The sequence below is a fragment of the Acomys minous genome (genome assembly GCF_964271855.1).
Source record: "Acomys minous genome assembly, chromosome: 3".
Classification (NCBI taxonomy): Eukaryota; Metazoa; Chordata; class Mammalia; order Rodentia; family Muridae; genus Acomys; species Acomys minous.
This window is the reverse complement of record NC_140485.1, coordinates 64,633,130-64,648,569: the sequence shown is the minus strand read 5'-3', so window position 1 is coordinate 64,648,569 and position 15,440 is coordinate 64,633,130. Positions and strand designations below refer to the sequence as shown.

The 15,440-nt window shown below is 45.5% G+C and overlaps 1 protein-coding gene across 7 annotated transcripts in view; it reads right to left on the bottom strand.

Moving 5' to 3' along the window:
- BCAS1 (brain enriched myelin associated protein 1) overlaps positions 1–15,440 on the bottom strand; it is a 72,851-nt gene that overhangs the window by 9,645 nt on the left and 47,766 nt on the right. For 4 of the 7 annotated variants that reach the window (XM_084776753.1, XM_084776754.1, XM_084776756.1 and 1 more), the window contains 2 exons: positions 11,424–11,465; positions 5,913–6,080 (listed from right to left, as the gene is read on the bottom strand). The exons of 2 other annotated variants lie outside the window; for them this stretch is intronic. In XM_084776753.1, the coding sequence (XP_084632879.1) occupies positions 5,913–6,080; positions 11,424–11,465 (210 nt within the window). The remainder of the gene's footprint in view (positions 1–5,912; positions 6,081–11,423; positions 11,466–15,440) is intronic. One more of the 7 variants, XM_084776757.1, reaches the window with a different exon arrangement.

The following is a 15,440-nucleotide window of genomic DNA, read 5'->3' as shown; positions in this document are numbered from 1 at the left end:
TGATTGACCATCTACTTGAAATTAGATTATTGGCATGAGGTAAACTGAAGTTAGATTAAGCCAGTGGATGCCGGCTTGGAGAAGACAGACACTGATGAACCTCAAGTGCAGACGTCTGTGAGACCCGCGCACTCACAGGGTGGACACTGGTCTTCTTAAGTATGACTTGGTATTGCTGACCAAACAACAAAAGCACCAACTAGGACCATCAAAAGTTTGGACAGAGCGTGAGGGTCGCTGCATCTTTCCTTATCCCTAAAGGCACATCGCCAGAGCACCCCATGCACAGAGAACAGCCTTGATGAATGTCTCCTGATTGGTTAGGAATGGAGACCAGGATGCCGCCAAGCCCCGTGAACTTGCCTTTTCTTTCTTTTTTGAGACAGGATCTGCTCCACTGCCCAAGCGGGCCTTGAACTCACCATCTGTTGGCCTCAGCCTTCTGAGTAACTGGGATTTACCAGCATGCACCACTCTGGTGGTTTAAATAAGAATGACTCCTATAGGCTCATATAGTTAAATGCTTAGTCTCTAGGGTGTGAACTCTTTAAGATGAGAAGAATTAGGAGGTATGCATGGCCTTGTTAAAGGAAGTGTATCACTTGGGGTGAGCTTTGAGGTTTCAAAAACTCATGCCAGACCCAGTCAGTCAGTCAGTCAGTCAGTCAGTCTGTTGCTGCCTGCTGCTTGTGGATGTGGCTCAGTGTCTCAGCTACATCTCCAGTACCATGCCTCCGGCGTGTCGCCATGCTCTCTGCCATGATGCTTATAGACCGATCTTCTAAAACTGTGAGCAAGCTCCCAGCCAAGTGCTCCCTTTCATACAAGGTGCCTCTGTCATGGATGGCGTCTTTTCACAGCAACAGACCACTGACTCAGATGAGCAGTGCTCCTGGCTTCCACACACACATTCTTCTTAGAGCCTTCACTGTAGTGGGAACCACAGAGGTTTCCAAGGGAACTTCGGGTGTGCCCTTCATGTGGCATTTAGATCCTTGGGCTTGGAGAGTGGCTCCTCTTTCCTCTGGGTCTTCTGAGGATCACCTGTGCTGTTCTGAGACGCTTGATCTTGCCAGAGATGTTGAGAAAAGGAATCGAGTCCTTTGGCTGTTGCTGTCGGCCGTCCTACCACCTGCTAATGCTTTGGCACTCTGGGATCTCGCTTGGTCCCCTGAGTTCAGACCGTGTAGAAAGAGCCCTTGTACTCACCCACACTCCGGCATGGCCCTCAGAATGTGGCTTCTGTCCGTATTAGTTAAACCTTGTGGACCATGTATATTTGGGCCTGTAGGTGAGTGGGAAGTGCCTTTGTGTGGCAGTGTGCATGCATGTGGCTGCCCCAGGTCAACACTGAGTGATACTTCCCAGAAAGCATGCACCTGTTGTTTTTGACACAGCCTCTCACTGAACCTGGAACTCACCAACTTAGCTGGCTGGCCAGGGAACCCCACAGATCTGCTTGTTTCTGCTTCTCCATGCTGGGACTACAACCATAGGCTACCATGCCTGGCCTTTTAAATATGGGCGCTGGGGGTGAAACTCAGGCCCCTATACTTGGAAAGCAAACAGTTTACCAAATGAGGTACCCACTCCTTCAGGGAAAACGTTTAGTTGCAGAACATAAACACATGTTTGGTGGCTTGAATGAGACTGTCCCCCATAGGCTCTGGCATTTCAACACTTGGTCCCTAGTTGGTGATACTGTCTGGGGAGGCTTGGGAGGTGTGGCCTTGTTGGAGAGAACATGTCACTGGAGGTGCTTGGGAGTTTAAGGACTCTTCTCCATTTCTGTTCTCTGTTTTCTCCTTTCAGTTGGAGATGTGACAGCTTGGCTTCCGGTTGCAACCTCATGCCTCTCTGCTTTGCCACCATGCACGCATTTCTCTCTGGAGCTATCAGCCCAAGTAAACGTCACATTGTTTTACAATAGCAATAGAAAAGTGGCCAATACAACATGAATGAACAAAATTGCTTTTGTTTGTTTGTTTTTGGTTTCTCTGTGTAGCCCCGTCTATCCTGGAACTCACTTTATAGATCAGGCTGGCCTCGAACTCAGAGATCCACCAGCCTGTGTCTCCCAAGCACTGAGATTAAAGGTGTGTCCCACCAATGAAATAGCTTTTGTTTTTGTTTGTTTGTTTGTTTTTTCAAGACAGGGTTTCTCTGTGTAGCCTTGGCTGTCCTGGACTCGCTTTATAGACCAGGCTGGCCTTGAACTCACAGCTATCTGCCTGCCTCTGCCTCCCTGAGTCAGAATTAAAGGCGTGCGCCACCACAACTGCTCAATTCCATCCATCTGCCCCAAGCCTACTGATGGCTTTTCTGGATTCATTTGGAAGCACAAGAAGCTGTATGTATGCCAAGCTGACTGACTGCTGGCTTCACACAAAGATGTCACTGAGTTCACCTGAGGCCACTTCCTTAGTAATCCTTGTCATGAGAAACAATCCCTCCCACCTACCCTCCCTCACCCCGCTTTTTTCTTCCTAACTCCGCAGAACCCTCTTTAAGCAACAACCCAGATAACCCAGCTTGGGCTTTGCAGTCCAAATGATGGTAGCCACTGAACCTTATTTTTATTTACTGTCAAAAATAGCAGTTACTGTTTGAGGATACTACAGTCCTTTCAGAGACAATTTAGTGCCCTGTAGAAAAGTTTAGAGGCTTGGAAGCCATCTTCGAGCTGTCCCTGCTGTCTGTTGAGTGCCTTGTTTCACGAGTAGTTTTATTCATGAGACTCCAGGTAAAGCGTCTCAGTTTGTAGTTTAGAAGAGACACATACTAATGATGCCAGTTTTCATTGCTTGCATGGTACAATCTGATAATTTGATGCTCTAAGGAGTATTGAGATTGCTTCCAACATGGGTCACTCAGATGGTCGACATTCGAGCAGGAGCATTTGGTGGATGTTCACATTTTGTTTGGAAAGGAGTGCAAATGGATTTTGACCCTTCAGCCAAAGAAGACAGTTAAAATGAGTGGGATAAGTGTGGTGGCACAAGCCTTTAATTCTGGCACTGGGAGACAGGGGCATGGTGGATGCATTAGTCAGGGGTCTTTAGAGTCATAGAACTTACAGAATGGATATCTATCTATCTATCTATCTATCGATCTATCTACCAATCTACCTATCTTATTTATCTATCTATCTGGGATTTATTGGAATGACTTACAGGCCTGCAGTCCAACTAATCCAACAAGTATAGGCTGTGAATGGAAAGTCCAAGAATCCAGTAGTTGCTTAGTCCCAAAAGGCTGGATGTCTCAGCTGACCTTCAGTAGATGCTGGAATCCTGAAGAAATAGGGCTGCAATGCCAGTGAAGGAATGGATGTGCCAGCGAGGCGAGGGCAGGCAGAGAGCAAAAGCTTCCTTCTTCCCTGTCCTTATATAAGCTTCCCAGCAGAAGATGTGGCCTGCATTAAAGGCGTGTCTTCTCACCTGGACTAGAAATAGATTCATCCAAGCAGCAAGGCTAGCCTGGTCTACTTAGTGAGTTCCAGGACAGCCAGGTCTACGTGGAGAATCCTTGTCTCAACAAACAAACAAACAAACAAGCAAACAGAAAACACTACCCTCTAGCCGAAGAAGAAGTAGGGTGATCTTATCTGTCTGTCTGTCTATCTATCTATCTATCTATCTATCTATCTATCTATCTATCTACCATCTACCATCTACCTACCTATCGGGTCTCATGTAGCCCAGGGTTATTATGTACCCAAAGATGACCTTGAACTTCTGATCCTCCTGCCTCCCTGTCCTGAATGCTGGGATTACAGATGTGGGCCAGCACTCTCAGTTTGGGAGTAGAATCTTAATAATGTGAAAAATAATGCAAAAAAAATAATGTTTGCTAACACAACCTCATTACCTCAGATCCAAGGAAATAAATCTACGAGAAATTCCAGGTCCACAGAGGGAATACACTGACATGTTCACTTGATAGAATTGGATGAGTCATATAAATGATCTCTCTGAAGTGACTTTCGTTGTAAGAACAAATATATTTAAGAACTCTATACCCAAGCTTAAGATAAGCCAAGCATTCATTTTCCCCTGTTGTCTTATAATTTTAAGCCAGACTATGAAAACAATGTTTGCATAGGGAACACGAATGAGAGAACCTTCGAGGAACAACACAACGTCATACTATCTCCACACGATCCTAGAAACCAGTGGCCACACAGGAAGCGGCAGTAGCACCGGGGTCAGAGGGCAGCTTTAGAAACAACAATGGACTAAAAGGAAACACATGGCTGTGAACTCTGAGTTTGCTGTAGGGTTTGGGCGAATTGCTCAGCCCCTCTTCGGTCTCTGAGTCCTGATGCTCACTTGGAACAGCAGTGTTTATTACAGCTGGGCCCTGTGTGACCTAAAAAACGTATTTTGTCTTGTCTGTCTGTGTGTCTGTCTGTCTGTGTGTCTCTCTGTGTGTGCTCCTGGATCTGGAGTTACAGGCAGTTGTAATATTAGGAACCAACGTGGGTCTTAACTGTTTCTAACCACTGGGAAATCTCCTCATCACCTCCTTATCAATATTTTAATAGCTGAAGGGAAATTTGGCCCAAAGACTTCTCTATTTTGTTATACAATTCTCATTTCAAACCACCTTCCCTTGCCTTGCAGATACTGCTTCTTGAAGTTTTATTAGCCTATTAGATTGAATGTGATTAACATAACCGGGCTTCTTGGGTGCCTCCTCACCCATGACTTTAGCTACTATTAAACCTCAGAGTCTTCCCATCAGCTTGAGGGTGCGTGCCTGCATTCTTCCGGTTCCACACAGCTTAAGAGCATGGTGAATGCACCAACCAGCTATGCACACACAGCCACTGTAAGATATTAGGTGACCACGACTGCATCCGAATGACTGAGGCCATTCATCTCTCAGATGTCACCTTTAGTCTACAGCTATGGCCTTTCTTCTGCGGTCTGAGTCTCACCCACCGTGTGGCACTGTGTGGCTTTGAACTTGGAATGTGCTCCAGTCTCTTGAGTGCTAGGATTACAGGGGTAAACCACATTGCCTGGCTATAAGTTATACAAATTAGTGTTTAATCCAGGGGGGAAAAAGCCTTATATTGTTTTTAAGGGCCTGCTTTAATTTATTTATGTAGTCTTTAAATTTTCTCTTATTTTAAAAAGGTGTGTGTGTGTGTGTGTGTGTGTGTGTGTGTGTGTGTGTGTTTGCTTGTTTGTGGATCGTATGTGTGCAGTATTCCTAGGAGGCTACAAGAGGGTATTGGCTTTCTTGGAACTGGAGTTACAGATGGTTGTGAGCCACCTGGTGTGGGCACAGGGATCAGAACCCTGGCTCTCTGCAAGAGCAGCATGTGATCTTAAGCACTGAGCACGATCTCCTTAGCTCCATCTTGACATACTCTTTTTTTTTTTCCTGGTTTTTTGAGATAGGGTTTCTCTGTGTAGCCTTGGCTGTCCTCGATTTCACTTTGTAGACCAGGCTGGCCTTGCATTCCCAGCCATCCACCTGCCTCTGCCTCTCCAGTGCTGGGGTTACAGGCCTCTTATGTTCTTTATGTAAACAATTCATTTGAATAAAAGGAAAGCTCACTTCATCACCATAAGGAGAAAGCACTATCATTTACCAACAACTGACACAAACAGTGCAAAGCCAGTAATGAAATGAACTTCCGGGTGGATACTGTTGTCAAAATTGACAACCAAAACTCCTGATTTACCAAAAAGGGAATTATCAGAGGTAAAGTATATAGCAAGAAGCAGGCCATATGATGGAATGAGGAGGGTGAGAGGGAATTTCTTACTGAGCTCATCCAAAGTCCCTATGACTCAACACAGTTACATCTCACACGTGGGGAGGACTGCCCCCTACTCTCAGAAGATGGGCAGGCACATCTGCTCTGCATGATGGACTGACAGACGGAAGTAGCTTACCATTTGTCTGAGAAAGGCCATCAGAGGGGTCCGCCGGGGTTTGCTTTCTTCCTTGACTCTGACGTCTGTGGGGTCAGGCCCGTTCTCTTCTTCATTGAGATCCACAGTTTGTAAGGTGGATTCTACTTCCTCAAACCTCACAGTCTCTACTGGCGACTCACACACCGCCTGGATTATTTTGCCAGGTAATAAGAAAACAAAACAAAACAAAACACCCCCTCCACACGCCCCCCCCCCCAAGTATTCCCCCAAAGCATGCTCTATGAAGGAGTCTTGGTTATTCTGTTTGTAGGGGATCTGTGGGTTTGAACCTAGGACTGGTCTCTATGCAGGCAAATCTTTAAGAGGCAATATTCAGGATGGAAATAATGAGCTCACAGACATGATTGCTGATCACCAGACTGACAGACGGACAGACAGACAGACAGACAGACAGACAGACAGACAGACAGACAGGACTGGAGTTGGCAAATTCCTTCCCCATGAAGGTACAAGACATAGATAAGAGTCTTTTCCACCCTTCCATTCTAATAGGCTTCTCTTTGGTCTGCCCCCCAAGAGCAATTACATCCAGCCTGTGTAGAGATCCTTTGTAGCTTAAATGAGAGTGCCCCCCTCCCCCAAGGAGTGTATGTTTGAATTGCCTGCTTGAATGCTTGGCTCCTGGTTGGTGGAACTACTTGGGAAGGATTAGGAGGTGTGGACTTGTTGGAGGAGGTGAGTCACTATGGTGAGCTTGGAGGCACCCCATTTCAGTTAGTGCACACTCTCTCTGTCTCTCTGTCTCTCTGTCTCTCTGTCTCTCTGTCTTTTGCTCATGGATCGGATGTGATCTCATGGCTACTGCCCCACCACCATGCCTACCTGCCTGCTGCCATGCTTTCTGCCATGATAGTCATGGGCTAACCCACTGAAACTACAAGCAAGATCCCAACTAAATGCTTTTTTTAAAAAAAAATTTAAGTTGCCTTCCTTCGTCAGGGTGTTTTGTCACAGCCATAGAACAGTGATTAAGAAAGGTCAGTAATAATCAGGCAACACATATCAAGTTTTAGTCCTGTAACAGGCACCATGAACACTCAGCCACTGCAACTGGTTCTTACTGGTGTGAACCTTAAACCTGTTAACTCCATGACCATGAGTGACCTGGAGCGCCCAGTGACCTATGGGTCCTTTAGAGATGGTTATATCACTAACACCACTTTCCGTGTCTGCTGTTGTACAAGGTACTTCTTACATATGACCTCGGGACGTAGTTACAATGGTAACATTGTCCCCATTGTACAATGTGGATAATGAACAGCTGGATAACTTTGCTAAAACCCATACCGGAGGGCAGCAGCCATTTTGAGGAGAACGGGGTTCCTGCTGGCAAGTGCAACAGAACCTCTGACAGCAAGATGTCCTTATATCTGTTTCAGGCTCTGCCATCCTTCCCATCCTTTGGCTCTGTCTTCCTCGGCCTTCTGGAATCATCCATACATTTGCTACCTCATGGCCACAAAAGAGCCGTTGCCCTACAGTGGACGGAAGGGTGGAGATGGCTCCTGAGTAGATAAGAACAGACTTTGACCTCCTAACCCTGGATTCAGAATTGTTGTGTCTTTGGAGCATTTTGATCCTCTGTGTACAAGGGCCTAGAGGGGGAGATCACTCCTAATGAGACAGTCTGTGCCACTGATAGGAGCTGTGTGCCAAGTCAGAATGTGAGTGGCTGTGCCACAAGCCACGACCCAGTGGATGCTTCAGGAGCCCCAGCATGGTCCACCTTAGCACTGTTTTCTCTCTGCTCCCTCACTCTGATACTAGCAGAATACCCTGGGGCCAACAGACACCAGCCTAGCAGAATGAATGATGAAACAGAGAGCATGTCACTGACCTTGGGCTGGGGCTGAGACTCCTCAGGTAGAGTGTTCACACCTAGCGTGCAAGAAGGCCTGGGTTTAGCCCTCAGCAGCATATAAATTGGATGTGACAGCTCATGCCTGTAATCCCAGCACTCAGGAGGTGGAGGCAGGGGGATCAGAGCTCAAAGCCATCCATGGCTACATAGTTTGAGGTTGGCCTGGGATACATGAGACCTTGTCTTTTATGAAGGAGGATGTAACAGGGGCACACATTAAACTTTGGGACTATTTGTTACCACAGCAAAGACTGAGTCTCCTTCCTCTAGACTAGCATGCGGCCGTGAAGCTACAACCACAAGAAGATCAGGCTGGGGCAGATAGGGAGCACAGGTCAAGCCATGTTGGAAACCAATGGCAGCCAATAATGCTGTTTTCCTTTTCATCTAGGTTATTGGGTGTTGTTTTTCATTTTTCAGGTACAGCTGACAGGTCCCTGACTAAGAAGAATCAGTCACTTTGGTTTTATAATGTTAGCAAAGAAAGGATACTTTCATTAGTTGTAACAATTCAACCAACTAAGGCAAAAACATTTTTGTGTTATACCTGAGCTATTCCAAAACTGCTATAGTCAAGGTAGATTTTATTTATTTTTCAACTTTTTATTTGTTTGTTTGTTTTATTTCGAGATAGGGTTTCTCTAAGTAGCTCTGTTGTTCTGGAACTCTCTAGACCAGGTTGGTCTTGAACTCACAGAGATCCACCTGCCTCTGCCTTCCCAAGTGCTCAGATTAAAGGTGAGCACCACTGTTTTTAATATTGTAAATGTTCCTCTATTTGTACGCGTTTGTGAGGAGGCCCACACAGGATGGACAACACTCAGGAGTCAGGTCTCTCCTTCCACGATGTGGATCTCAGAGATCAAAGCCACATTGTCAGGCTTAGCAGCAAGTGCCTTTACCTGATGATCCATCTTGCCGGCCCGGATTTTATTTCTTTATAACTTAGGCTTAGAATTAAAGTTTAGAAAAAGTTCTAAACTTTCATGGTCTTGAAGGCATAGGGCCTTCTTTTCATGAAAACATGATGTTGGCATCAGCCTCACCTTCGGCTCAGGGAACCACATGGGCCGCACACTGGCTTTGGAAAAGGGTTGGGCAGAGACATTAAACAAAGGCAAACAGTCCAACCACACTACTTCAGAAGTCAGTAGCCACAAGGCTCTTGTAACAAGGCCGATGGCCTCTATCTATCCTGCAGTGAGGGAGACCGGCCACTGTTGCCGTGAATGCTGTTGCTCCTCCAGAGAGAGAGAGAAATGAAATGAATTCCTGTTTTACGTACTCTTTCACTCCACCTGAATGCCTGACCGGCTGGAAGAAGTGTGATTTCCCTGGGAACTAAATGGTAGGAGCAGGCCTCCGTTGGTCTATCTGCCACTCACCAGCATCTGCTGCTCGGGGCAGCCAGCCTTCCCTGCAAATGGTGCTGCCTGCCTTAGTCCACCTGGAGTGGCACCCAGAGATGGTGCATAGAGGGAAATGTGGCTGACTTCTGATAAAACTGTTGACACTGACATTTGAATTTATGTGTTTTCCACATGCAATGAAATTATTATTTTTTTTTCATTTTTCCCAGCCAGTAAAAAATATAGAAGACTATTTTTAACTTGTGGGACAGATTTAAAAAAAAAAAAAAAGATAGGAGGTAGACTGGATTTGGCCTGTGAACAGTAGTTTACTGATGCCTAAATTAGCATCTCATTTCTTTCTCACCAGAGCCACGAACTTTGTTCCATCAGTATTTCCATGTAACAGATGAGTAAACTGAGGTTCAAGTGGAAATGTGACCTGGAGACGATGGTACCTAGGTCATAACTGTTTAGCCTCATTCCCTCCAAATGATGGGCAGCTAGATGGTAAATGTAGAGTCTTAACATTAGAAATGTAAGGTGTAGGGCTAAGCAAGGGGTGGGTAGGGAAGCAACGTCTAAAACACTCTTCATTTCATTAAAAAACCTCTTGCTTTTCTTCACATCTAGCTTTGTGTTATGCTTTGGTATTAGAAACGTGTCTGTTAATTCAGCCACATTCCTGTGCTAAGTGTATGGTACAAAGTGAAACACGGTTGACTTGTTTCCAATCAACTCCAGATTCTAACTCCGGACCTACAGGGACTACGTTGGTTTTCCTCCAAAAGCATAGAGAACTCGGGCTCTCCAAGCTGACTGATATTTTTCAGGTTCATAGGAGAGAAGATTCTGGGTTCCTAGAAAATATCCAGTGAATTCACAAGAACTTTCTGGAATCACGAGAGGCCTGAGTTTTGCTGAGCTAAACGTTGACTCAAGAAACAAAAGATGAAAGGAATAAATATAGAAAGAAAGAAAGAATGAATGAACAAAAGACTGTATGAAGGGAGGAAGGGAGCAACGAATAACAAAACCGACAGATTGCCAAGATTTTTCTCCTAATAAGAATCAAACACATCTAGGGGACAATGGGACTTGGCGAGAGGAGTGGGAAGAAAGAGGAGGGGAGAGAAGCATGGGGGTGGCACACTCAAAGTATACCATACCCTTGTGTGAAAATGGCCTTATGCAATTTAATACCATGTGAAGTGAATATATATATATATATATATGAAAATAAATATATAAAAGGAATCATACACAGCCATTCCAATGTTCACCCCTATTATGACTAACAGTTCAGGGGAAAATATTTGGACTTCCAACATCCACTTGGCTCCAGTAAGTAAAGAAAAATGAAGGCATGTGCTCTGTTCATGGTAAGTGAACAAGAGACTCCAGAAGGAGCCAAGCACAACTTGCTTTGGCTACATGATCATGTCCTATAGTCATCTTAAGAAGCTGTAAATTCACTCATCCCAATATGAAAATGCCCCAAGTCTGCACTGATCTCAGCATTGAGAGCTGCTGTCCTGGGCCTGAAGCTACTAGGACCACATTTATTAACTTCTCAGGATGACATTTTCAAAAGATACATTTGTGAGTACATGTATACACACAGATATACATATATACAAACATATGAAAGAAAGAGAGATATATTATATCATACCACAATCTCTTTGGACATAAATGTACTACTTTAAATATTTTGCTATCTCTAGAACATTAAAGGCCAGAAATATCTGGCCATCAGCCTATCAGGTGCAGACTCCCAGGGTCAGCTTTCTAGTGGAGTCAGCAGTCTGATTGTTGCTGTAAGACATTCTCATGCCTGGTGCAAATGAATAGACCTGAGTACCACTCCAAGTTAGCGAGAATCTGGATAACCATGGAAACGAAGGTGAAGAAGCAGTCAAGGCAGGACGAAGTGGAAGATGCAGCCCTATCCACTCCTGAAGGATGTGCAAAGCCATTACTATGTGCAGTAGACTCGTTCAGCCCCTAAAGGATGACAAGCTGGGAAAGGCAATGCTCTGATTTTGCGTTTACTTTTGCATAGATTCATTGGGAATGATAAAGAATTGGTCCCGCGTTGGTCCCCTCTTGGTCCCTGATTATGAGAAGGGATGAAAGAGTCTACAGTGGATGCGTAACACAGGATGTGCAAAACAAGGGATCCCCAAGCTGAACACCCAATGACCCAGCACACCGAGATGACAGTGGAATGATTGAAGATGGCGCTGAGTCACTTACATTCTCCTCTGCACCTGTGGGAAGTGAATCCTCTTTAACTGACTAGAGGAAGACAAAACAAAAGAAAGAGGCAGGCTGTTACCAACATGAGTCACGTGAAAGCAACAGGTTATCTGGTCTACTAGTCCAATGGGGTAGCTCTCTGATACCACTCAGAATTGTTAATGTGGACTTTGTTCTAGCAAGAACTCAAAGCAGGCTTGAACAAAGGCAAATGGCGAACAAGATAATACTAGTTGCGTATTTCAAAATGCAACGAACAAAAAATACACACGATGTCACAGGTAGGGTATCCGCAGAACAGCAAAGTCACAGAAAACAAGAGCCACAGTGTTGTGGCTGGGAGAAAGAATAGATTTGCCTCACATTTTCTGACAACCAATAAAAACATAACATTAACTATATAATAATATATAACAATAGTTATTATTAGTATTTAAGAATATCATGCATTTCGGGCAAGCTTTGAACTCATTCTACTGTCAAAGATGGCTTTCAACTTCTCATCCTCTCTCTGTGAGTTCAAGGCCAGCCTGGTCTACAAAGTATGTCCAGGACAGCCACAGCTAACACAGAGAACCCCTGTCTCAAAAATTCAAAAAAGCCTAAAGAAACAAACTTCTGATTCCCCTGCTCCCACTTTCCCAGACTGTGATTCCAAGTGTGCGCTACCTTGTGCACTACTATGCTCACTTATGTGGTGCTGGGGAGCCAATACAGGGCTCCCTGCATACTGGGCAAACATTCTACCAAACGAGCTACATCCCTAGTCCAAGAGAGAAATATAGACCCTTGACACACAGCTACTGTTAGGCAAAACAGAGAAACTTGCTGGGGAGACTCTATAAGAGAGGCAGAGAAATAAGCCCCAGGTCTTTATTGAACAAGCATGTACCCCCATCTCCCAAGAGGGTCCTCAGTCTTATCTGACCGTAGTCCTTGCTCAGCGCTGGAGGCTGCTCCTTACCTATCCTTCAGTCTGGCCTAACTCTATCCTACTCAAGTTCAACCTGACTGGAATAGTCCATGAAAGGCTAGGGCCTGGGATTCCACACACTCTAATTCAGACCTGGAGCCATCTGGCATCTAGGGTCCTGCCCCAAATAGGAGGATTCTTCCAAAAGTCCATGCCACCCTCTGTCAGTTGGCTGTGACTCTGGAGGTCCTCTTGATATCTTTCCTCCAGTGTTCATAAGATTTGGTGTGTGGGATATTGGTGGATAGACAGCTTTGAGAATTTCCTAGAAGCAAAAGAGGTTACCAAGGATACCAGCATGTTCCCAGACCTTTTGTGTCTTTTTCTTGGATCCCAGGCTAAACCCGCTTATGGAAGAGGTTTTAGTTCTGCTTAGTAACAGGGAGAGAAGAAGAGGAGGGATGTTTACACATGGATCTCAGGCACCTGCCATACCTTATCTCCCTTAATGCACCTCAAACAACACATAGATGACCACCGTCTACAGTGTAAGAAACACACAGATAGGCCCAGTCACTTGCTAAGATTAAACAACTGGAGAGAGGAAGATGCTGCTCTGAAAGCTAAGCTCCCTGTTTGGTGACTGTGAACTTGCTGGCTTCCTAGCTAGGGTCATCGGCTTGGACTCCTTGTTTCTCCTCATCTTGTTTTTATACCGATGACGTCTCGGGCACAGAATAACCCCCCGACATTTCTGGAAGCTGCTGTGGGTGAGGAAATGATGCTACAGGCAGAAGCTATTTACAAGGAATGGTGCCTTCTTGGCATGCAAGCTGGTTGGTGTTTGCCAAGTTGACACAAACCTAGACATATCTGGGAAGAGGAAATTGTAACTGAGAAAACGCCACCATAATCTCGGCGGGCAGGCATGTCTGAAGGGTATTTTCTTGATTAGTGATCAATGTGGGAGGGCACAGCCCACTGTGGGTGGTGCCACCTAGGTGGTCCTGGGTACTATAAGAAAGCAGGCTCAGCAGGCCTTGGAGAACAAGTCAGTAGGCAACGTTCCTCCATGGCCTCTGTGTCAGCTCTTGCCTCCAAGTTCCTGCCTTGAGTTCCAGCCCTGATTTCCCTTGGTGATGGAGTGCGACCTGACATAAACTCTGTCTTCCTCAAGTTGCTTTTGGTCATAGTATTTTCTCACAGCAAAAGAACGGTAGCCAAGACAGAGCCAAGGCCTCCCCGTCTCTAGGCCAATGGGAAGCTGTTTAGTATTGTACACAGGTAAAGGTGCAAATGATGCTTTTAAAAGGCAGGCTTTCTCAAGCCCAAACCACAACAGCTTCAGGAGTCAACACACTGTTTACTCTGGGTCGAGGCGATAACCCCTCTATTGAAGAGTAGAGCACTAGGGCTTGAAGTCTCTCCTTCCTGCCCCAGTCCTCTGCACTGAGGCCAGTCTGTAGTTGGATGTTCCTGTCTGCTTTCAGCATGTCAGTGTTCCCCCACTTGTCTGCCCCCCTCCACAGGTACCCATTGAAGACCCCGTGGGCCGGGTCAGTTTTGCTTAAATCTACTCAGTCAATGTTGTGTCAGCATCTTTGCTGTGTCACCTGCGGCACAAATAAGAGCAAATGAGGGAAACAAAGCTCTGAAGTTCTATTTGGAAGTATTTGCTAAAAGGGGCTGTGGAGGTCTCCTATCTTCCATCCACCCCAGACCTAAGAGCGTCCCGAGATAGCATCTGAGGCTCATACACCACTCTGCTGTGACCTGGCATTTCCACCAATGTTTTTCAAAAGCTTGCTGACTTATGACTTTCTTTGTTCTGTTAAGATGAAAATGTCATGAAACTATTGTCATACAGTGTTTCGGGTAAGCCAAATCTGTGCTTCTGGGCCATGGTCACAACAGCTCTAGAGCAAACCCTTACTCCCTTTGAGGTGAGAGCTGCGCATTTTATGTCATCAGCAGCTCAGTCAAGACCCTGCCTCAAACTAAAAAAAAATATATATGTGTGTGTGTATATACATATTTATTTTTTTGTTTTAGACTGGTAAGTGGTGGCACAGGAAAAAAAAATCCTATTACCAAGAAAAGATTTTCCTCTTTGATTGAAAGGACAGAATGAGCTAATTGCAAGATGAAGTTATAATATATAAATGCAGGTTTATTGGAAGCAGCTCTCAGCCTCCATGCAGGGGGAGGGAGAGAGAGAGAGGAGAGAGAAAAGGAGAAGGGGAAAGAGAGATACAGAAAGGAAGGAGAGCAGGGGGTGTGTATGTGTCAGGGAGCCAAAATGTCTGGTTATATAGTGAAGCCTCTGCCCCAGGCTAGAAAGTTCAGGGTAGAGGGCGAGGTATGCCAGCGTGCAGCAGGTAGGGACCAAGGAATGCTGGGGGAACCTGGGAGGCCAGGTTCACTTGGTATGGTCTGAAGACCAACAATCCTAATGTCACCATCAGAATGGAAACATGAAATAGCCTTGTACTGTGTAGTGTTGTAGTGTTAAGGCTTTGTTGTTGTTGTTGTTGTTTTGCTTTTTAGAGTTGTAAGGAAGAACCACTCAAATCTTTCTGAACTTTGTACAAATTCATGAATTCGTCTGCAGGCTCAGCCTCCCCACCAGCAGCTACTGAAGCCTCCAGTTAACATAAAGAAGCAGAAAGGCCAAGAGGCCGCTTCGAGCTACTTCTTCACACCCCAATGTAAGAGAAAAATCAGTTCTGAACACTGTGGCCACAGAGGTAGGCTCAGGCTTAGTGTTTTGTTGTGCAACCTTGCTCAAGTAACCCTTCTCTGAATTTGAGTTCATGCACCCCCCCAAGGTTGTATGCCAGCCGTGGCGTTGTCTCAAGGAATTTATAAACTAAACCAAGTGTTGGGGAAAATGTGGCGGAAACAGAGCTGAGAGCTACTGATCATGGTGCCTGTGGGGGAGTGTCCCCAGGCACCTTTTGTTAATCCCAGGAAGACTCTGATTGGGGGAAGGGAGGCTGGAAGATGTACCCAGGTGAGGAAACAGGCGGGATGGTATTTGTAGTTGTCTACAGACTCTTGGAGAAGCTGGGGTGTCGGAAGCAGAGCAGAAATGCAATGGT